The sequence below is a fragment of the Vigna radiata genome, chromosome 8 (genome assembly GCF_000741045.1).
Source record: "Vigna radiata var. radiata cultivar VC1973A chromosome 8, Vradiata_ver6, whole genome shotgun sequence".
NCBI lineage: Eukaryota > Viridiplantae > Streptophyta > Magnoliopsida > Fabales > Fabaceae > Vigna > Vigna radiata.
In genome coordinates, this window is record NC_028358.1 from 315812 (window position 1) to 338518 (window position 22707).

Genomic DNA, 22707 nt, shown 5'->3' on the forward strand with positions numbered 1-22707 from the left:
ACATATTCAACCTCAAAGGGCTTTTGCTTTTCTAAAGTAAGGATGTCTGAATGGACAAAGGAACCAATGAATACAGGTAGGATCATGGGACATGTCCATTAACAATTTGCAAAGAATGAGGATGACATAGCCATTTTCTATTTACTTTTCCATTTGTGAAGAAACTTGTGTGATGATCATGATTAGGACTTAATTTATTTCTGGTACATAAAGATGATTCTTTGTATGCAAGGTGGCTTGGGAAACAAGTACCATAATTTTTGGCATTGGACTCATCATTGTGTGCATTATTTCTCTGTACTTTCTTCTTTTCTATATGATAAGAAGTTTAACAACTCATACCTTCCTCAATTGTTTAACTCCATCAAGAAAAGTTTATTGTGTTTTTCAAAGGAGTGATATTTCTATAAAAGTTTGTCTATTATCATTTTTATGACTAAAAAATTTTATTGACTTTTTTAATGATTTATAAAATCATCTTATGTTTTTTAGTACAGAAAAGCACTTTTTCACAAGTATTTTTTTTCTAAAACAATTAAATATTAAATGTGATCTTCATCATGGTTTTCACTGAGTAATTTTTCTTAAGATCATAAGTTTCTTATAACTTTAATATATAATTTCTGTAAGAATTTAATTTTATATATATAATTGTGTTTTGTTAAATAATATCTTAGAACGAAAGAAAAAAAAGAAACAAAACATATTCTATAGTGATAGGGTTGGTTCATATTGTAATTGACATGATTTTGGTGTCAATGTTGTTCAAATCACTATGAGATGTTGTAAAACTTAGATATGTTTTTCGTCAAATTATGTTTGTATTAAGTGTACTTAAGATATTATCAATCAATACATGTAATCTTGATTGCAAGCAATGAGCATAAGGTTGTTGTTATATTTGTATTTAGTATATTATGAAAGGAAACAATGAGAACGTGAATTAATAATATAAAAAAGAACCATGATAAAGAAGAGCATAGTATTACTTGTGTTTTCTAGATTTAATTTAATTTATATTCAATTAAAAATATCCAAATTAATATAAGTTTTTTATATATGTATTTGAATTTTAATTGAATTAGAGTGGGTTAAAATCATTTGAAATATTTCTTACAAGTTGTTTACCTTTATAAACTGAGTGAAAGTTATTCTTTCATTAATAAGTTTGCGTCATTAATAATCTCAATGACAATTAAAAATCATTACAAAAACAATACTTTTTTCTGTATTAATTTACCCATGTTACTTAACATATATTTTCCATCTATATATATAATATAAAAGTTGAAAATTATTTTTATTCATATGAACATTACAGTTTCGAAGGATAAAAAAAACATTTTACTAAATATGACAGGGAGCCAGTTACTTTGAAGTAATTATAATGCCTAGACAAATACATTACAGATTTCAAATTAAATTGAAAATCATAATAATAATAATAATAATAACAAGTAAATCTTTATAATTAATTATCATTATCCTCTCTTATAATTTATTAATCTTATATATCTAAGTTTATCGTAAAATTAGGTGCAAATGGCCTATCTATTCAAAAGAAAAAAAAAATTGAAAAATCATAAATAAAAAAAAAATATTTTTAGATATAATAATATGGATAAAATTAATTATAATATATTTTTTTTTTCATCTTATCCGGGTGCAGCGCATGGTGTGTGGGTACCAAGTAGTAGGAAATTTGAAGAGATAACAAAGGCAGAAGCAATGACAATGGCAATGGCAATGGCGAGTTCTGCTAGCTGTACGGTGTCGTTTAGGAACAGCTTCGGTCTCAACAAACCCTGTAACACTCATCTTCTCTTCCTTCTTTCTTTCATTCTTCATCTTTGATTCTGTGTTTGTGTTTGTGAAATCAATGATTTTGATTTTGACTTTCAGCGGATCTTGGCTTCGTGAGCTCGCAGTTGAGCGGCCTCAGAATCTGCTGCCCCAAATTCCCCACACCGCCCGTCACCGCTTCTCCCTCATTCCCCGCACCTCTCCCCATCGTAGCCAGTAAGCAATTCCCGTTACTTCTTCATTTCTCTCACTTTCACCCAATTCGTTAACCCTAACATTCATGTTGATTCCCATTAGTAATTAGGAAATCTTTAGCCAGTTGGAAATTTTCTTCCAACATTGTTTTCTTCTTCTTCTTTTAATTTTCTGTACCAATATACTTCCTCCACCCCCAAAATCTCTAAATCATCTCATTTTTTTTCTTAATATATCCATATTTGTATTTTTAATCTGTAAAGGAAATTATTGCTTGAGAGAGGGCGGTTGTTTTAGTTAAATATTTTCGGTAAAAAAATATTTATTTTGTTTATAATATATGTGACTCTAGTTATTTTTAAGATAGGGGTTGTAAAGGTAATACCAATTTCTAGTATCCATTTCTGAGCTTATTTACTCTTTAAATGCTAATGATTCTACTTATGTGCTTAGCTATACACTCACCAATGGCAATTTCTGTTTTTATTCTTACTGGGGGAGTAAATGGTGTAATGTATTCTTTTAAGTGTTGGAAAATCAGTAGCCTGGCTAAGGTGTGACTCTCTTTGGAGTTTCCGAAATTGCAACTTCAAGAGTGATGGTTTCTTTAGTCCCACATCAGCTAGTCAAATGGTTAAAAAGGGATATACAAGTAGGGTAAAAACTTCACTTTACAAACCAGTATTATGGAATTAAGTTGGATCCAAACCCAAACTATAAGATTTAGCACTTCAGTATCAGCGTGATATATTTCAAACAATTAAGGAAGTGTATGGTGCAATGTATTTCTGAGGTTATGGAGTATCAGTATAGTGTAGTGTGATTCTAAAAATTGAGATTGTTACTGTAGGGAAACAAAGGCTTGGGTATTGTGTGAATTTGGAAGAAATAATACAGAGTGTTAATGTAACATGCACTATATTAATTGCTTTGATTCTTTCCGTCAGTAAAGCTATCATATTCTTTTCTTTGTTCTCTGATTTCAAAAGTTTATATTACAAACGATGAAAACATTTTTTTATGGGTTTCATTTTTTCTTAATTTCACTATTCTGGAATTTTTTTTATTTAAAATTGAAAATGGAAAATATTTTTCAAGCCAAACGTCAAGAGGTCATGTATAACTAACGATTTTCTAATATCGTTACTTGTTGGTGTGAGTCATTTCACTGTCATTACTGTTGTGATTCCTGACTGCAATCTATGAAGCACTGATACTTTAATTTGCTTCACACATCCATTTCTGATACTAATACTCTCTGGGGCATTGCACTAGTACTTGTTGACAAAGTATCCAAACTTATGAAACATCAATACTTTTATTTGTTTCAAGAACCTGATATCAATAATTTTAGATACTTCGCTGATACGTATTGGTGAAGTGCCCACACTTTGAAAACGTGTATATCTAATAAAACTATAAGAAACATAAAGTACGTGTAATGCAGAAACATGGAAACATTGTCTCTTCATAAATCAAAATGGAAATTGTTTTTTTTATGTATTATTTTAAAAGGGTACTAAGATTGCCAGTGTTATTCCTGTATAAATAATAGAAAGTAAGTTATTATGACAATGATTTATAATATTTTATTTATTTTGGTAATGTCTAATAAATGTGTGTTGATGAATTGGATATGTACAATTGCAATCATATATTTATTATATTTTATAAATTTTTAAATATGCATCTTACACATGTTATTTTTAAAATAAAATTTTCGTATGGCCACATCATGTTACTATGTTAAATTTGTTATTTTTGGGGTCAGATATGTGCAAGATGGGTGGATGTTTATTTTGTTTTTCCATGTAGATTACATTTTATACATATTCGTGGAGTGCATTTTTTGGCGGGTCGCATCTTGTGATCGTTTGGCTACAAGTTTGAATAAATTTTGTTTTTGTTGATTCAAAATAAAAAAAAATAAAAAAAGAAAGAAAGAAAAACTAGTTGATTGGTGATTGATTGTTCTAATGCTGTGATTCTATTGTTTCTTTCTCAGGGAGAGTTTGTCCCTTCACTGGAAAGAAATCAAACAGGGCCAACAAAGTATCATTTTCAAACCATAAGACAAAGAAACTGCAGTTTGTGAACCTTCAGTACAAAAGAATTTGGTGGGAAGCGGGGAAGCGCTTTGTGAAGCTGCGTTTATCAACGAAGGCATTGAAAACCATAGAGAAGAATGGACTTGATGCAGTTGCAAAGAAGGCTGGAATTGATCTCAGGAAGAAATAAGAGTACCTAATTATGGTTTTGTAACAGGGTGGAAGAATACATTCATGTTCATTAGATTTTTCTTCTCCGTATATTACTTTTCAGAAGCAAGTTGTATTGTTTGTAGAGAAAAACAAGATATGGAGAGCTCATAGGCAATGAATTTCACTGATGGAAATCTCTTTGATAAACCCCTCGTGCAGCTTATAATATCCATGGATACCACAGGATCATTAGTAGCTTCATAAATGTGAATTATCCTACTAAATTGTTTTTCTTTTATGAATTTTGAATTGCAGGCACCGCAACCAAAAAAGCTGTTGGCAGAGTCTCTGACTTTGGCTCTTTAGTATGGTAATCCCCTTGCAATGAAGAGAATAAGGTAATTACATTTATCATCTTCTTACATGTCAAGTACATGGAGATGTTATATAAATATCAGTATCATATTTAGAAAGTAGAAAATGCTGGTTTTAGGAGATTTAGAAATTATATACCAGTGCAGGCAAGATTTTTTTGTCAATTAAAATGGATTTTTTTTTTTATGTGGGTTTTAGAATCAGTATAAATACAGGCTGTATAGAATATGTTTATTGACTTTTACAACGATTATTTTAAAAACCATAAAATAAAGTAAATAAGAAAGTCTATTATAAAAAATATTAAATTGAATGATGAAATAAAATATAAATTTGCGCATATAAATATATGATATTGATAAAATAATAAATAAATATATTTAATTATATTTCACGTAGAAATAATACTAAATTGAAAAATAATAATAATGTGAGTTGTTGGAAGAAATTAGTCTGCACTTTTGTAAAGCACGTCTATGCTGACTTTCAAACTCAAATGTCTAACCCAACTTACAATCTTTTCCAATGAATTAAAAATCTGAAATTTCTTTTGGAAATGTATTGAAAATGAAAAACTTGATTAACCAATAGATGGACTTTCATTTTCATAGGTTGGGTCTGGAATTGTATTTTCATTTTATTTTATTTTTAATGTATATGCATGTGTTATTTTCTTTGATTTTTTAAAGAGAAAAATGAAAGGAGGGATGGACTTTTTTGAAAAGTGATTTTTTTTTTTAAAATGGATTGAATATTAAAAACTTGATTGGGCTTTCATTTTTATTTAGTGGTTTGACATTAAAATGATTTGATACATATTAAAAATTAAATATTAAATATTAAATATATTTGCTACATATTATATATTATACATTATAAATTTTTATTAATACATTTATGCATACGTTATACATTATATTATATACATGTATACATTATATCATGTTACACACATTTATACATTTATTTACACATTTACTTATATTTATTTATTTAAACATTTATTTTGTTATATTTTTTAAAGAGAAAAATTAAAACAAAGGTGGAATTTTTTGTAAAGACCTAAACCAACTGATTAGACTTAGAATGATACCAAGCTATAGTGGGTTGTACACCTGTGGTGGTCTTCACTTTTTTGTAAAATCATTGTCAATGAGTTTCATTCTACCACTCACACAAGGTTAATCCGTTACTGTGTCATAGGCCTACAGGTAGAGCCTAGACTAGGACTTCATACCACTCTCACCACATGTATCGATCATCTCTATTTGAGAATGAAAGACTATTAGAGTGTTAGGATAACTCCAATGTTGAGCTTCATGTGTTCATTCTAAAACACTTTAAATTGTACAGAAGGAGTTTATCCGTGGAACCCATGTTACCAACCGTGAAACAATTTGAAACCAAACTTAGTCATGCACACTTTCACAATTGAATCACAACATATGTTATTAATGATCCTATAATACCATAGATACCTTTACACCATTAAAATAATCATAAAATAGCTCAAGATTGACATAAAACAAAGATAAGAAGACTAAAAGTATGGTATCGTGCTAGTCGCTCAACGACCAGGCTTGTTGGGCAACCATAGAAACAATGGTCAATACTCTTTCACCTCTCGCTTAGTAACTCAGCTCGTTGTACGAATACAAAGACAGTGGTCCAGACCCCATCACCTCTCGCTCAGCAACCCAATTCATTGTTCGAATACAGAGACAGTGGTACAAATCCCTTCACCTCTCATTTAGCAACCCAACTCGCTGAGTGAGACTGCATAATTCTATAACATCAAAACTACAGAATTTGCACCCTTAACCAATCTTGACCTATTCTACCAATCTTTTCCAACTTTTAACATTCCTAGATTGTATCTAGACTCAAATGTATCTAAATGAATGAATTTAAACCATCCTAAACACATTTTAAACTCAATGACTACAAGCTTTTAAACTAAAATTCATCACACCCTCACTTAAGAGACTCAAATTGAATTCCATCATTTATGGCACAATACCAAACAACTTAGGGACTCCAACAAGTCTTATATGACTTACCAAGACTCCCTAAACTGACCATTTGAGCACAAAACCTATAGTTCAAACTTTCACCTATTAAAACCCCATTTATTTGCACTAAATCTTCTAAAACCATCACCTTGATCCATACCAAGTTCCATATCAGATTTATACTTACTCAAGTTATCCACAAACCTCAAATGACATCTAAATAGATTTGCAATACTAGATTTCTACCCTCAAACACTATTTCACTCAATTGCACATCAAAACCCTCATTTTTAACTACCACAACTCTTAGATTTTCAACTCCTAAACTCAAAAACTTTGCAACATACATTCAAAATAGAAATGCAACATAATAACATCCACTTCCAAACCAATTTATCATCCAACATATCTCACAATAGCATTACATCACAAATTACTCAAATACACTCAATTAAATCACCACAAAACAAAAATTTCACCCAAATCAATTTAATACTCATATACAACACCAAACTTACACCATAAACATCAATTAAATAAAACTCTAGCGTCCTTTACCGCTAGAAAACTTCTATAGCTCTATAAATTCCTGACCAGTGCTTCCACTGCAAGGAATTCTAGAAAAACTTATAATCCATCGATTGATGGTTGAAGACAGACCTTAAAACCTCAATTGAACCAAAAATCAAGGAAAAGAAGTTCTTGACACATGTAAAACAAAAATCTTTTTGCATATCATGAACCCTGAAAATATTAAAGAAAGGGGTGCAAAACTTACTTGCTCTAAGCAGCGAATTGACCGAGTAGATTTGTAGACCTTGACGCCGTGATCGTCTAGGTACCTCCCGATTGTCAAGGTACCTCCCGATTGTCAAACAGATGATCAAGGAGTTAGAACGCTTAGAGAGATGTGAGAGGAAACAAAGGAAATGAGTTCTAAAGAGATAAAATGTGTTTTAAGTAACGAGACGAGTGTAGAAAATTCTATTATTTTATCAAATTAATAAAATACTTTGTCTCATTATTTTAATATATCTATCAACTCTAATATTCTATTTTCTAGATTCTTATATACATGATAAATGCTTCAGAAGATAACTTGCAAAAATGCAAACTTTTACAAAAAGAAAATGATATTTTGATAGTCATAAAATATTTACATTTATTTGATATTATCTTTTTCTTATCTTTTACTCTATTTAAAAAATACAAATCTTTTTATAATCATTTTATTCTTATACTACTACATCTAAAAAGAATGTTACTATTACTCTTTTACTTAATCAAACCACCTTTAGCTTTTTTCGGTGACAACATCACAACCTTGTTGTTCATTGCATAACACTTTTTTTTTCATCCATATGTTATTGTTCCCTAATCTAATCATTGTTCCAAATAATTTTGAACTTTGAAAGAGAATGACATGAAGCACTTCTCTCCAAAATTCACTGGAAAAGCCAAAAGCACAAAATGCAACATATGTATGCATAGACAAGAACAAAAACATAGTCAGACAAACATTGTTTTATTGGTCTTTGGTCACCTCATGCATTGGGATTTGAATCCTATAAAATAGGTAACAATAAAATAAAAACTTCCAATTTTCAATAAATAGCATAACTTTAATATCATTATTTGTTGGGTTTATAATATGTTTTTTCCAAATACATTACCGTGAAAGTTTTATTAAAGAGATCATACAAAACTTATGATAAAAGATAAAAATAAGTCTATTATAAAGAAAAAATGAGTGGAAATTCTTTAATATATTAAAGAAATTATAATTACATAACATTATCAATTTCAGAAAAAAAAAATTAAGTCTTTACTTTCAAAGATTTAATATTAAATTTTTTTTACCTATTTTAGTTATGTTTTGTTATCTTTGAACTTATTCCATTTTCCATATTAAAATGCTTTTTCTTATCAAGTATACTAGTTATTTAAAAATTAATTTTAATTTTTTCTTAAAATAAGTTTCTTTATGCATCAAATAATTAAAAAATGTCTTAAAATCACTTTGATGTAAATATAAATATTGTAAACTTGATAAACTATTGATAAGAGTGACATCTTTCAAAACAGACATAATAACTAAAGAATCAGACTTCATTGATCTACCACTAAAAACATCATCTAGATTAACCATCACATACATTTTTCACAAACTCATTTTTTACTTTATAAAAACATATCCTTTGGTATTTGATATTTGCACCTCCATTTTAAATTGCTTCACAAAAACTTTTCACCTTAAATGTTGGCTGATTTGGGGGAATAATGCACACTCATTGTTTATATCATTGTCAATACACTATGCTATACTTTTAATACAATCATACCATAGGAAGCATGCATATACAAAATTCTTCAACAAAAGAAAATAGAAAAAAAAAATCTTTTATTGAAATGATAATGTTGGGCCTTTATTTGCAATGAACAGTTGCAGGCACAATAAAGCAAAAAAAGAATCAAATTGGATTTAAAATGTCTTTTTTCTCTTAGCTTTGCAGCTGATAGGCCCATGACCACCTCAAGCCTTTTGTCAGCTCCAATAAAGCCATAAAGTGGGCACTAAAGCAATTACAAAAGTTTGGGACACTTTCAATGAAAAATCATGTCACTTTTTTTTTTATTATTTACTTTTCATTAAATCATCAATCTCATCTCAATTATTGTTTTGGAACCAAAGTAGTAAATTTAAAGTAACATTACTAGCACACTTCCCAACTTTTCAAAAATCATTATTTCTTTTTATTTTATTTTTTCATTTGCCTTTTCCAACTACAATAAACACTGCATTTTGGTCTCAGGGAGCACCGAGGTGGCCCAATTTACTGTACGGAACATGGATTGTATGGCCCATGTAAAAAGATTAATTGGCCCATGGACTTTAGGACAGTTGTGGGGCCCAAATCAAACACATAAAAGACAAAGATATACATCTTTTTCTCTTTGAACTTGTCCTACTTTCTGTCTTTTTTTTTTCTAGAAAAAAGGTGAATGTGGGGCTTGGGCTATGGGATTAGTGGATGATAATCATATAAATAATAAATCATTTACTAATGAGTAAAGTTCATAATAGAAAAAGGTTATATCATATGCTCAGTGACTCTTTTTTTTCACATCATGCTCCAATCTTATGAAACTATTACAAAAATTTCTGTATTGGGTATTTAATAAAGTTAATTCAAACTCAAATTCCAGATTATCTGCTAAATAATCATAATAATTTATTACAAACCCTAAGAAATTAAAATAGTAATTATATGGTTTATTTTATGATGTAGTTGTAATAATTTCATGATGAAGAAGATCTTCATTCATAGAATCTGAGTATATCATTATGATGCCAAGCATGCTTCATAATGGGGAGAATTCCACCAACATATATCTTTATGCGCATATTATTTTATATCAGCTAGTAATTCATTCAAATATATTTGTGTGTTATTATTCTAAACTCTAAAGATAGTAAATAAAATGCAATAATATTTTAGGGTTTTACTATAACTAGTGTGCAACTGTGATGTTATTTCAGATATTAAAACAAAACTATTTTATAGCAAATCATATGAAAATGCGTATTTTTAATTTAGTTTTTGTATTTCATATTTCTCATTCTATTCATGTTTTGTAGTTCGTATAAAAAACGATACGAATATAATGTATGATAATGTGTATTTATAGTTGAATGACTATTATTAAGTCATGAGTTAAAACTGTATGAATTTCAATTTAACAGATTGTAAAAAAATATATAACATAATCATAAGATATCAAAGTAGCATTTAGTAAAAGCAAAATAAGTGTAATTTATATATATGTATATATATAAGAAAAATAAAAATGATGAAACATATACTATGTATACTATTATTTAGGATGAAAATGTTTTGGAAAATAGATGATAAGAATGTGAATAAAGTTGTAGGAAAACATTTTCATTTGGCAACAAAATATATAATAATAATAATAATAGAATGAAAAATGTAGAATATGTTGGGATTGAGAATTCCAGTTTTGTCCTCATCTCTGGGGAGGGTAATGATTTGGTGCAATAAATGTATTATAGAATGATGTGAGCATGCATCCCAAGCCATCTAATAACCCATCATTATCTTTTATAGGACAATTATGGTCCTCACGAACACCTTTTCTCTCTCTCTCTCGTGTTTAGTAGCATTTGATGATTCTTGTAACAAGTACAATACATATTTTTCTTAAATAATATTTTCTTTTTGCATTTTTACATTGTTACAAAATAACACACTATAAAATAACTCAGCAACAAACAACTTTTGGCCATAAAAGAAAAGACAGTACGTGCATGGAGACGTGAATAAATCCATTACCTAATACATCATAATTATTTAAAAAAAAAATTATTTTCTTAAGAAGAAAACTTTTAAATATAATTTAGTCTTGTAAAACGATTTTTTTTTATCTTTAATTGTTATAAAATTGATATATAATAGTTTTAATTCTATTATTGATGTTAGATTTTAGAGGGTATAGGTTGAAAGTATAGGAAATGATTGGAAGTGAAGAAACACTTATTGAAAAAGTTAAAAGAAAGGGAAAATAAGAAGAAATTGTATAATGAATCATAACACTGTCAAAGTGGTCCAAACAACACCACAAAACAAAGCTTCTTGGACGTGTATGGGACTTAGCTTCATTCATCAACTTTTTTAGGGTTTATATATCAAAAATTCAATAATGCCAGTCTTTTTTTATTTTATTTTAAATGCATAAACTATTTAATAAACATTAAAATTACAATATTTAAATAACTACAGACTTAAAATCAGAAGACATGAATTTGAAATGAATGAAACATCCTTATACATATGTTTTAAAAAAAAAAAAAAACATAGGAATATGATAAGCATGGGATGATGGTAGTGTCTGCAACAAAATAAAAGTTAGATTGAAAAGTATAATAACGTGTGTTGTTGGGGTCAACAAGTAATGATCCACTACCTGGTTTCCAACATGCAACCTTCCAAATTATACTTGAGTGTGCTTTCATCAAAAACCTACTTCCATTTCCCACCGTCCGATTTCATCTCTCCTGGGTCCCCACTCATCATATCATCATACACTACACAACAACAACTCCAAAAATAACTTCTATTTTTCGAGAACCATTACATCACTAAATAAAAAATAATTTAAATTCCATTTTAATTGATTATCATTAATTTGTAGATAAAAAAGAATCTAAAAAAAATAGTGAGCTTTACAGTCACACCCCATGATCTGATCCAATGATTAGCATTAGCCAAAGGCACAGTGCACCCGCACCTAGCAAAGTGAAGAATCAAGGGGGAGCCCTTTCGTAATGGTCATGAATCTAATGATTTGAAGGTATCAACCGTGCAAACCCCTGGCCCACAGGACGATGCCGTGAACCGAGAAGCAGTGAATCACAGCGCAAAACTCCAACTAAAGAAAGTGGCGTTAAAAAGAGAGAGTAAGATAGCAATTGGAAAGTGGACCCCACCGAATGGCGAAAACCATTGAATCGACCGTTACGAGGCTTACCCGTAAGTGGATGATGGGCAGTGAACACTTAACAAAGTAAAGATTATTGCGACATTTGCATTGGGACGAACAATCACATTTTACTATCCACCAAAAATCTTTCTTATAATTCTGTTTTTCCTTGCTATTTAAATTTAATATCTTGTTAAACTCTTCCGACATGGCTATGGAAACTGTTTTCTTGTACAAGTTAAAGATTGATTTTTTATTTTTCAAAATGAAAATGAAAGCATACATAATAACATTGCAGAAGCCTGCAAGAGAGAGGACTGCAAGTTCGAATTATTCTTCTTCCTTGTATCATTGCTTTTATAATCCTCAGTACCTCTTTTGGACTCATTACCCTCTCTCTCTCTCTCTTCAACTTTCACCATTTTTTAATATCTCTCTCTTCATAGCCTGTGCTGCTACAAGAACAAGGGTGTAATGTAGGAGAGAGAAGAAGTAAGAGGAATACAAGAGAAGGCAGAGCCCTTTTTTTTACACGTGATAAAGAAAACACCAAAAGCTCTTTTGCATGCGTGTATAAGATTCATCACCACTACCACAATCATCTTCTCCCTTTATCTTCCGTTTTCCCTTCTCCGTCTTTCTAAATTCTCAATCTTTCCGATCACCCCTACACCAGTTTTCACGTTGCTACTACTTCCTTAGTTAGCCATAAGGCCTTCTTTGCTAGCATAGAGAAAGAGGGTGAGTTCAAGTTGTGTTTTTTTTTTCTCTGTCTTTTCCGTTCAAGTTAGTCGATTTTCATTTTCTGTTTTGATGACTTTGTTTACGCTTCAAGGCATTTGTCGGGGAAAGCATTTTGCTATGTAGCATAGCCTTTGCATTACATTTTTTTTTTTGTTAATGTTTATTTATAATTTTTTTCTGTCTGCAAATCTTCTAGACAGTGATTTTTCTGCCCTTTTCAATGTTTATTCTCTTCACTTAGGATGTTTGTTCTTGATTTTTGTTTTCTTCTGGTTGTTTTATTCTTTACTCCAAGGCAGTCCTAAAGGTTTGTTTCAAACCTGTACAGTCAATATTTTTATTCCAATTTTTTTTTGTTTGTTTATTTATTCAAGTTTTTTTTATGTGCCTGTGTTTGGTGATGTTTTCAGTTTTTGGTAGGAGGAGACAGGTCTAAGGAGTTGGTTTTGTCTTCTGGGTGTTTTTCATTTTCTGGGATTTTCATATATATATATATATATATATATATGTCTAATCATATTTTATTATAATAAGTTTTTCTCTTCCTTACATTCATTGATTAATCTTTTTTCTTGTAACGTTTGTTTGTGATATTTCGCGAGTGTGACAAAAAACTTTATAACCGAGCTCCAAAATTGCATTGGGATTTCCTTTAAAGCAAAAGGGCAGAAGAAAATGTTGTCAAAATTTGCTTTTTTGTGATACTTAGCCCTATGGTTCTACCAGCTCACCATTTTTGGGTTTGCTTGCTGAAACAAGGGTGACTTGTTGGATATTTAAGTTTTGCAAAGGAATAGTAATAATGTTTGTATCCTTAAACAATGCATGTACTTTACAGTTTTCACAGCATACCATCATCATATTTTACTTTATGCATTAGTCCGTCCACTGAGAACACAACTCGAAATAATTAAGTTTTACTTTTTGGGTTCTTACTTTACAGCAATTACTACTCATTGATTTTCTATCATTGTTTGTTTGTTCCTGGCTGAAGCAATTGGCACTGCTTTGCTGTTATAAGCAAAGACTAAACGTCAAAAACTGGTCATCTTTGACAAAGTGTGTATCTTCTTTTGTGTATCCATTGGCCACCACTCAGCACAAAAGGTGAACATGCCAGTGAGACAGATGAGGGAGAGCTCAGAGCAACATCTTGTTATCAAGCCCCATTTGCAGAACCCCATGAATGGAGCTAAGAAGGTTCCTAGAGCTGTTCAAAATGGCAAAGGTCCACCACCGCCACTGCCACAAGAACCCCACAACCAAACATCATCTCATGCTAGGAACAAGGGGAGAAGAAGGGGCAGGGGTGGCAGAAAATGTGACCAAGGGGATGTTTTGATGAGACCTATTGTGACAAGTGGTGTTGAAAATGGAAGCACCATGTGTGGTGAAATAGAGATGGGATACCCTACATCAAGCAAGTCTTTGACCTTTGCTCCTAGGCCTGGCTTTGGACAAGTTGGAACAAAGTGCATTGTGAAGGGTAACCATTTCTTTGCAGAGTTACCAGACAAGGACTTAAACCAGTATGATGTAAGCTCTTTTTGCTTGCTTGACCTCTATCACGCTACTGTAGCCATCTGCAAGAAAAAATAAGTTGGGGTTTGTGAACGACTCACACATCACTCTACTGTGCCCATTTTTGGAAGTATTTAAGCTCTTCCTGTTATTCCCTCTTATATGTGCTATTCGATTGCAGAAGGATCTGAATGGCGTTATGTTTTTGCTGTCCTTTTCCCAGTTGTAACATTTATGACTCCTTAAATTTGGTCTGAAATTTTGTTCTTTTTGTTTGTTGCCCCTACCGTGTTCTGTAGGTCAGTATCACCCCTGAAGTCTCTTCCAAAGCTGTGAACAGGTCCATAATAGCAGAACTCGTGAGGCTGTATAAAGAGTCTGACCTTGGGATGAGGCTTCCAGCATATGATGGCAGAAAAAGTCTGTACACAGCAGGGCCACTTCCCTTTTCCTGGAGAGAGTTTAAGATAAAGGTTGTGGATGATGAGGATGGAGTTAATGGCCCCAAGTAAGATTTATTGCATATATACAGTTTAAACAAAACATACTGAATATATATATCTATATAATAATCTCATAAGTTTATTTGGCTTTAAAGCAAAATCATTTGTGTGTATCTACTGTATGCATTTGAATTAAGTTCAATCCCCAAACCAACTGACACTTGCCCCATTTTCAGAAGAGAAAGAGAATATAGAGTGGTGATCAAGTTTGTTGCTAGGGCGAATTTGCATCACTTGGGCCAGTTTCTGGCTGGTAAACGTGCTGATGCACCACAAGAGGCACTCCAAATTCTTGACATTGTATTAAGAGAGCTATCATCTAAGAGGTAGCTTTGCCAAGGAATTGACAGAAAATGTGGTTTTTTATGTTGTTGTTTGCTCTCACAGAATCTGCTTTTTCTGTAGGTTCTGTCCAATTGGTAGATCATTCTTTTCACCGGATATTAGAACACCCCAACGGCTTGGGGAAGGTTTGGAGTCTTGGTGTGGATTTTACCAAAGCATAAGGCCCACTCAGATGGGTCTTTCCCTCAATATTGGTATATTACTCACCAGAGATATCATTTGCTGAGGGAAGTACCGTTTTATAACTTCAATTTCTGTGTGTAATCTGCTTGCATTTCATAGATATGGCTTCTGCTGCGTTCATTGAACCTCTTCCAGTCGTGGAATATGTTGGCCAGCTATTGGGAAAAGATATCCTGTCAAGGCAATTGTCTGACGCTGATCGCATCAAAGTACTTACATGAACAAAGCTTGCTTAGATGATTTTTTTGTATAGTATTAGTACTAAAACTTACAGAACTACTTTAAGATGTCTAACAGATTAAGAAAGCTCTTAGAGGAGTTAAAGTTGAAGTAACCCACAGAGGGAGTGTCAGAAGAAAGTACCGAGTTTCTGGTTTGACTTCTCAACCGACCAGAGAACTTGTGTAAGTAAAAATTCTGATTTTATGATATGCAGTAACTCTTGTTGTGCACCAAGTTCAAAGAAGTTCCATTTATTTTCAACAAGTCGTCTTGATGGCAAGGTTGTATCTTTTTTAGGTTTCCTGTTGATGAGAACTCAACTATGAAGTCAGTAGTTGAATATTTTCAAGAGATGTATGGTTTCACAATTAAATATACTCACCTTCCTTGCCTTCAAGTAGGAAATCAAAAGAAAGCAAATTATTTGCCAATGGAGGTAAGGGGAATTCCTGGTAATTGACATTGCTTCTCTTCTTTCTAGTAATTATTTTTTATTCTTACTTCTGGTTCCTCAGGCCTGCAAAATTGTTGAGGGACAACGCTACACAAAAAGGTTGAATGAGAAGCAAATCACCGCTCTCCTGAAAGTTACTTGTCAAAGACCCCGTGATCGTGAAAGTGACATTTTGCGGGTATTTTGTTGATTTTGAGTTGATGAACATTTTCTGTAAGCAGTTTCACAGTTAAAATTTCACTCTGCACACTCTGAATGTATGACTACAAATAAGCTAACAGTCGTTATGTTGTTCATTTTTCATTATTCCTTCCTAAACTGTACTTAGCAAAAATATGTTCTAGCCCTTGTCTGTGTGGCACTTACACCTTAAAAGTCAGAACAGTATAAAACTTGCATACTATAATATGATTCAAACAATGCTGAAATTGGAAGATGGAAATGATATTTCAAACTTCGAAGCACGTGAGGGAGATCTTGCAGAAAAATAAATCCTACTAAATAAGTAAAGTTGAATAAGAAAGAATGCATGTAACCATGGCATTTATATCTCTACACTTCGAGAAGCTAAATATAAATTTGGGCCGTCACACTTAAGATTCAGTTTTTCTTTATGCAGACCATTCAGCACAATGCTTATGATCAAGATCCTTATGCAAAGGAATTTGGGATTAAAATAAGTGAGAAGCTAGCTTCGGTAGAAGCGAGAATTCTTCCTGCCCCATGGGTAATTTGCTTCTCCACCAATAGAGGCAAGATAAAACATTATTAATTCTTTTGCCATTATTCATTGATATCTAGTACTTGTTTGCCAGCTTAAATATCATGAAAGTGGGAAAGAAAAGAATTGTTTGCCCCAAGTTGGTCAATGGAATATGATGAACAAGGTATTGTTTTCATGGTGAACATTGATATTACAATGGTCCGTTTTCAAGCAACTGTGAATGCAAATATTTTACCTTTTTGTTGTTGAATGGTTCAGAAAATGATAAATGGGATGACTGTCAGCCGGTGGGCATGCATAAATTTTTCACGAAGTGTACAAGACACTGTTGCTCTCTCTTTTTGTACCGAACTAGCTCAAATGTGCCAAGTATCTGGCATGGTAGTTTTTCTTTCTATTCTGTTGTTTATTTTTGAAGAGTGAGCAAGCTTTCTTCTTGAAATTCATATTGATTTTTGGTTGTAGGAATTTAATCCAGAGCCTGTTATCCCCATCTACAATGCCAAACCTGAGCATGTGGAGAAAGCTTTAAAGCATGTTTATCATGTGTCATCAAACAAAACCAAAGGAAAGGAATTGGAGCTTTTATTAGCAATATTACCTGACAACAACGGTTCTCTCTACGGTAAGCCACCTTCGGTGTTGATAAAAGTGCATGATTATGTATTGCTGTTTTACTTCAGTTGACAGACATACAAGCGTTGTTCAAAGTTTAAATGCTCATATCATAACTCTTATAACTTTATTTTGTTTTCAGGTGATCTAAAGCGTATTTGTGAAACTGACCTTGGTTTAATTTCTCAATGTTGTCTGACGAAGCATGTCTTCAAGATCACTAAGCAGTACCTGGCTAATGTGTCTTTGAAAATCAATGTCAAGGTTTATTTTCTCTCAGATCCCAGTTACATGAAATTGCACTTTCCTAACTAAGAATTTTAAGTCTACTTTCAACTTCTGTCAATTTTTTGACAATTCTATCTAATTTGGTTTTCTTCATTGTTATTGTATGGATGCATTTTTGTGCACAAAAATCATGTGTCCTTGATGGTTATAAATTGTTGGCTAGTCAAGGCTTTGCTGCCTATGGCATTGTTTAAACTCCCAGCCTTGTGCTCCTAGTAATGGGTTCCAGATAGGACTAATAATAAAAAACGTTTGCATTTCACCATCAACTTAAGCTTTTAGCATAGCAGCAGTGAGTGTTTTGACATACAAAAGTGATGTAAAATTTATACTATTTTATCTTTTGTCGCTATATACATTGTCATGCTGGCCAATGTAGTCAATCCTTGCTCTACGGAGATTGTCAGAACTGTTTTTCTTTGGAAGGCTTCCAACGCCTTAATGATCATTTGACATGTAACTTAATGCAGATGGGAGGTAGAAACACTGTTTTGGTTGATGCTGTAAGTTGTAGAATACCATTGGTTAGTGACATACCAACTATAATATTTGGAGCAGATGTTACTCACCCTGAAAATGGGGAAGACTCCAGCCCTTCAATTGCAGCTGTATGCTTTTGATCCATTTGTCTTGGTTTTTATAATATTGCAGTGAAAATCTTTTGGGTTCTGGTTGCTGATATCTATTACCATTACTAATCTATAGGTAGTAGCATCTCAAGACTGGCCTGAAGTGACAAAATATGCCGGTTTAGTGTGTGCTCAGGCTCATAGGCAGGAACTTATACAAGACTTGTACAAAATGTGGCATGACCCTGTTCGTGGCTTAGTTAGTGGTGGCATGATCCGGTAATACAAGATATTTGCCATCCTCTTTTCTAATTCTCAATGTTTTGTATTGTAATGATGGGATTTTGACAATGCAAGTTTCACTCTCCCCCTATATCTAAATATTTTGTTGTGTCGTTTTTTGCAGAGATTTGTTGATTTCCTTTAGAAAGGCAACAGGACAAAAGCCTCTAAGGATTATATTTTATAGGTATGTATTTTTAATGTATGTTAATTATGATGCAAGGGGTAGTTTTTTAAACATTATAGTTTTTTGAAACTGTTCTGCTAACAAGAAATTCGAACAGGGATGGTGTAAGTGAAGGACAATTTTACCAAGTTCTACTCTACGAGTTGGATGCAATTCGGAAGGTCAGAATCAGAAGATTTTACACATGCCCACATACGTTCTAATTGTTTAATCTATAAAACATGTTGTGACGAGAATACATATATGTATATACTTGCAGGCATGTGCTTCTTTAGAACCAAACTATCAACCTCCAGTAACTTTCATAGTTGTACAAAAAAGACACCATACTCGGTTGTTTGCAAACAACCACAGGGACAGAAACAGTACAGATAAGAGTGGAAATATATTGCCTGGTATGATGACTGTACCTGAATTGACTTGTCCATGTAAACAAATAAATGAGTAATTTTATTTATTTTTGTTTAAAGTGATAATTTTTTTTTTCTCAGGGACTGTTGTGGATTCTAAAATCTGTCATCCAACAGAATTTGATTTTTATCTCTGCAGTCATGCCGGTATCCAGGTGGAAGATTTGAGCTTTATGATTACAATGTTGATTATGAAGCAAAATATTTTTTTTTTGCAAGGTTTTGATGAGATAGTTAAAAGGGTTTGTGAGAGATAATGTTCTGCATTTGTTGGGTTAAGAAGAAGGTCTAAAGCTGTAATGTTGTTTGTGTTATGATGCAGGGTACAAGTCGTCCTGCTCATTATCATGTTCTTTGGGACGAAAACAACTTTACAGCAGATGGAATCCAATCTTTGACAAACAATCTATGTTATACATATGCAAGGTGTACACGCTCAGTGTCTGTTGGTAAGCCGTTGAGATTGATTTAGTTGAAATGTAATTTGTTTGCAAAGTATAAATCTTAATGGATTTGATTGATGTGCAGTTCCTCCTGCATATTACGCACACTTAGCTGCATTTCGAGCACGGTTCTACATGGAACCAGACATGCAAGAAAATGGCTCCTCAGGAGGTGGTGGTGGTGGAGAGTGCGGCGTGGTGAAGCCGTTGCCAGCCTTGAAAGAAAATGTGAAGAGAGTAATGTTTTACTGTTAGATTGTGCAGTTGTTAGCAGATGCATAAAATGTTTCATGCGACAATGTTTTCCCATAGTGTTCAAAGAATTAGGCATCGGAAACGAAGTTCATGAATCTATCTTTATTGTAGAATTTTTTGCCTAAAGGGGCATTGTAGATGTTGCAATAGTAGAAAATTTTCCATTCCTCATGCTAAATATTTATAAATGGTTTCAGTCATAGGTTTTAATTTCTCTCTTTTAAGGATTTATATAGGAAATGGTAAAAATATAGTGTTTTTTCTTATAAAATCTTTGCATAAAATATCAGAAAAAGAAAAGTAAGACAATGAAAAGGTTAGTTTAAATTAAGTCATTTTTTTAGAAAAAAGTTACTGATCTTAAGTTGATATTTATTCATAAATGCTACAAAAACATTAAATGTTTTTCTTTATTTTAAAAATTTATGAATTATATTTTATGTAAAAGATAAAAACTAATTAGACATTGACGTACTAACGTTCTATATATATATTTATGTTGCAAATATATTAGAATAAATTACAGGTTACTCTCTTCGTTTTCTTTTTCTGTTTAAGGTTTGAAAAAATTATTTTTTTATAGAATTTCAAGAATATATTCATAATTTTCTCTAAGATTTAAATGTATAAATGTTGGGTTATCATGATCCCGAAATGTTATAACTAATAACTAATAATTATTAATTGTACTAAAAAAAGTAAATTTAGTTTAAATAATTAATGATTGAATCCTGGATACTAGACCGAAAATTATAACCGATAATTTGTTTATAATTAGAGTGTAATTCTTTTATACAGAAATACATTTATTGTGTTAAGGTAGAATAAAATTAATATAATAAACAAATTCAATTGTTTTTATTATAATTAAGAAATTTCAATAAATTTAATCAATATATAAATATAAATAAAATAAGGATTATGATTAATAGTTTATTTCATTGTACAATAAAGGTTAATCTTTAAATTAAAATTAAAATATAATGTATTTTCTTTTACCAACAATTTTCTCTCAAATGTGTTAGAAACTAATTGTCCAAATATATTTTGTACACGGGACAGATTAAACAGGGGTTTTTGGCTACATAGATTGATATATTAACTTCATTTAAAGACATCTTTATAACAACAATTTTTCTATAATTAAATTATTCAAGTTTTCCTTTATAAGAATTTCTTTAATTTTTTTATTTTTCATAAGATAAATATTATTTATTAAGAAATGTGTTCAAAAATTAATGAGAATATATGTATTATTATATTGAAAGTATAAAAAGTATATATGTTCTTATTTTTGCAAATTAGGAAAGATACAGTAATTTTACTTGAAGCTTGAGCATGGACTTGTTTGTTGACAAGATCCTTACCAATTAAATCAGTAAAAATTAGGATCGAGTATATTATGATAAGGTGAGAGTAAATATTTCTTAAATAATACTAATTATATTTATAGATAACTAATCGTGAAATTATATTTTTATTAAAATAATATTTATATGAGAAGTATAATAATATTATAATAAATATTAATATAATAATAAATAATAACAACACGCCACCGAGATTTATTTATAACATATACACAAATTCAAATAAAAATAGGTTTAGATTGTTTTATAATAAAAAAACTTAAATTAAGAGAAGTAATTACACTTTCCTATCTCAAAATTAAATACTTAAAATCTATTAATAATGAAAAGGAAGAAAAGTTGATATAAATAATAAGAAAGATATAAATAAGAGAAATCATGTAATGAACAACTGGATGAAGATACCACGTAATCTAATCTCGTCTTTAATGAAAGAAAAGTTAAGATCACGCTGGCAGCTTCAACTAGTAGAATTTCATGATAATGAAAAGTAGAGAAGAGAAATGAATGAGAGAAAACTAGGATTCAAGACTATTATATATATATAGAAGGAGTGAAAATAAAATAAAAAAAAGAAGTAAAAGTGGTTCCAAATGAATGTTGTGGACAAGATATTGAATGTTTTGTATGTACATATATTGCAAAGAGCATTAATGGAGTTATGGGGTCCATTTCATTTCATTAAGAATGATGAAGAAGAAGATGATGAAGATGAAGATGAATATTCATTTCATTCTCTTTCCACCATACACATCCCATCACTTAAGGATCTTCTTCGGTGCCAAATTTTCATTTCCCCCACAATGCTTTTTCATTCACTATCTTTCATGATATAGACATTGTCAAAAACAATACTTTATACATATATATTCATTTTTAATAATATTAATTTTAAATATAGGAGTTGCTTTTCTTGTAAAGCAAAACTTTGTCCAATTAAGCAGAGTTAATGAATTAAATATGTTATTTGGTTATGTTAGAAATTTTTATTAATGTAATAAATGGGAGTAAATAAAATAACATAAAAACATTTTTTCCACATCACAAGTCTCCGGTGAAAAAATAATTCATTTAAAAAATAACTGGTGATATTTTTGTATATAAATACTAAAATTTATATTTGACCCTTTTGAAATGGATGTAAATTTGATATTTTATGTTTGAGTTAGATGGAACACATAAATTTACATCGGATGATCAATTTTAGATTGAAATTTAGAATTTAGAATCAGTATCAATACAATTTTATTTTATATGTGACTTGAATTAAGGGTAAGTTTTCAAAAATAGGATAATTTACCCCGTAATTTACAAAAATAGGTAGTTGAGTTTTTATTTATAGATTTATGATAAGTCTTTATGAGTCTAGACAACTTTTTTATTAAATTTTGAAAAAGACGAAGTTGTTATGACTGATGACAACTTCTTTATAAATTCGTTCAGCGAAAGTTGTTATAAGTGGTGATGACTTTATATTTGAATCAAAGTTGTGAGGACTTGTGAT

The 22707-nt window shown here is 31.0% G+C and overlaps 2 protein-coding genes across 4 annotated transcripts; both read left to right on the forward strand.

Moving 5' to 3' along the window:
* Window positions 1-1656: 1656 nt before the first annotated feature.
* LOC106771271 (50S ribosomal protein L28, chloroplastic) lies at window positions 1657-4406 on the forward strand. The gene is made up of 3 exons (XM_014657225.2): window positions 1657-1807; window positions 1903-2019; window positions 4004-4406. Exons 1-3 carry the CDS (start codon window positions 1729-1731, stop codon window positions 4234-4236), a joined length of 429 nt encoding a protein of 142 aa, XP_014512711.1. The 5' UTR covers window positions 1657-1728; the 3' UTR covers window positions 4237-4406.
* Window positions 4407-12375: 7969 nt separating this feature from the next.
* Window positions 12376-20004, forward strand: LOC106772108 (protein argonaute 10). 3 transcript variants are annotated; one of them, XM_014658279.2, is made up of 22 exons: window positions 12376-12829; window positions 13827-14368; window positions 14653-14861; window positions 15033-15182; window positions 15262-15395; window positions 15484-15593; window positions 15682-15788; window positions 15904-16042; window positions 16122-16238; window positions 16680-16787; window positions 16876-16947; window positions 17043-17165; window positions 17250-17409; window positions 17542-17663; window positions 18158-18295; window positions 18393-18535; window positions 18663-18725; window positions 18823-18886; window positions 18985-19120; window positions 19217-19290; window positions 19458-19584; window positions 19664-20004. In XM_014658279.2, the coding sequence occupies exons 2-22, from the start codon at window positions 13946-13948 to the stop codon at window positions 19831-19833; spliced, it is 2889 nt and encodes a 962-aa protein (XP_014513765.1). In that variant the 5' UTR covers window positions 12376-12829; window positions 13827-13945; the 3' UTR covers window positions 19834-20004. The 3 variants fall into 3 exon arrangements, with proteins under 3 accessions (XP_014513765.1, XP_014513766.1, XP_014513767.1); XM_014658280.2 differs by having other exon boundaries at window positions 13932-14368; XM_014658281.2 differs by lacking the exon at window positions 13827-14368 and having other exon boundaries at window positions 12378-12829.
* The last annotated feature ends 2703 nt before the right edge of the window (window positions 20005-22707 follow it).

Bases quoted from the DNA above. Each gene is read 5' to 3' on its own strand.
- LOC106772108 (XM_014658279.2), top strand. From the start codon at position 13,946: ATGCCAGTGAGACAGATGAGGGAGAGCTCAGAGCAACATCTTGTTATC. The intron at 16,788-16,875 runs GTAATTTGCTTC...CTTGTTTGCCAG, and splicing joins GAATTCTTCCTGCCCCATGG to CTTAAATATCATGAAAGTGG. The intron at 18,726-18,822 runs GTATGTATTTTT...AAATTCGAACAG, and splicing joins CTAAGGATTATATTTTATAG to GGATGGTGTAAGTGAAGGAC.
- LOC106771271 (XM_014657225.2), top strand. From the start codon at position 1,729: ATGACAATGGCAATGGCAATGGCGAGTTCTGCTAGCTGTACGGTGTCG. The intron at 1,808-1,902 runs GTAACACTCATC...TTTGACTTTCAG, and splicing joins CTTCGGTCTCAACAAACCCT to CGGATCTTGGCTTCGTGAGC. The intron at 2,020-4,003 runs GTAAGCAATTCC...TTTCTTTCTCAG, and splicing joins ACCTCTCCCCATCGTAGCCA to GGAGAGTTTGTCCCTTCACT.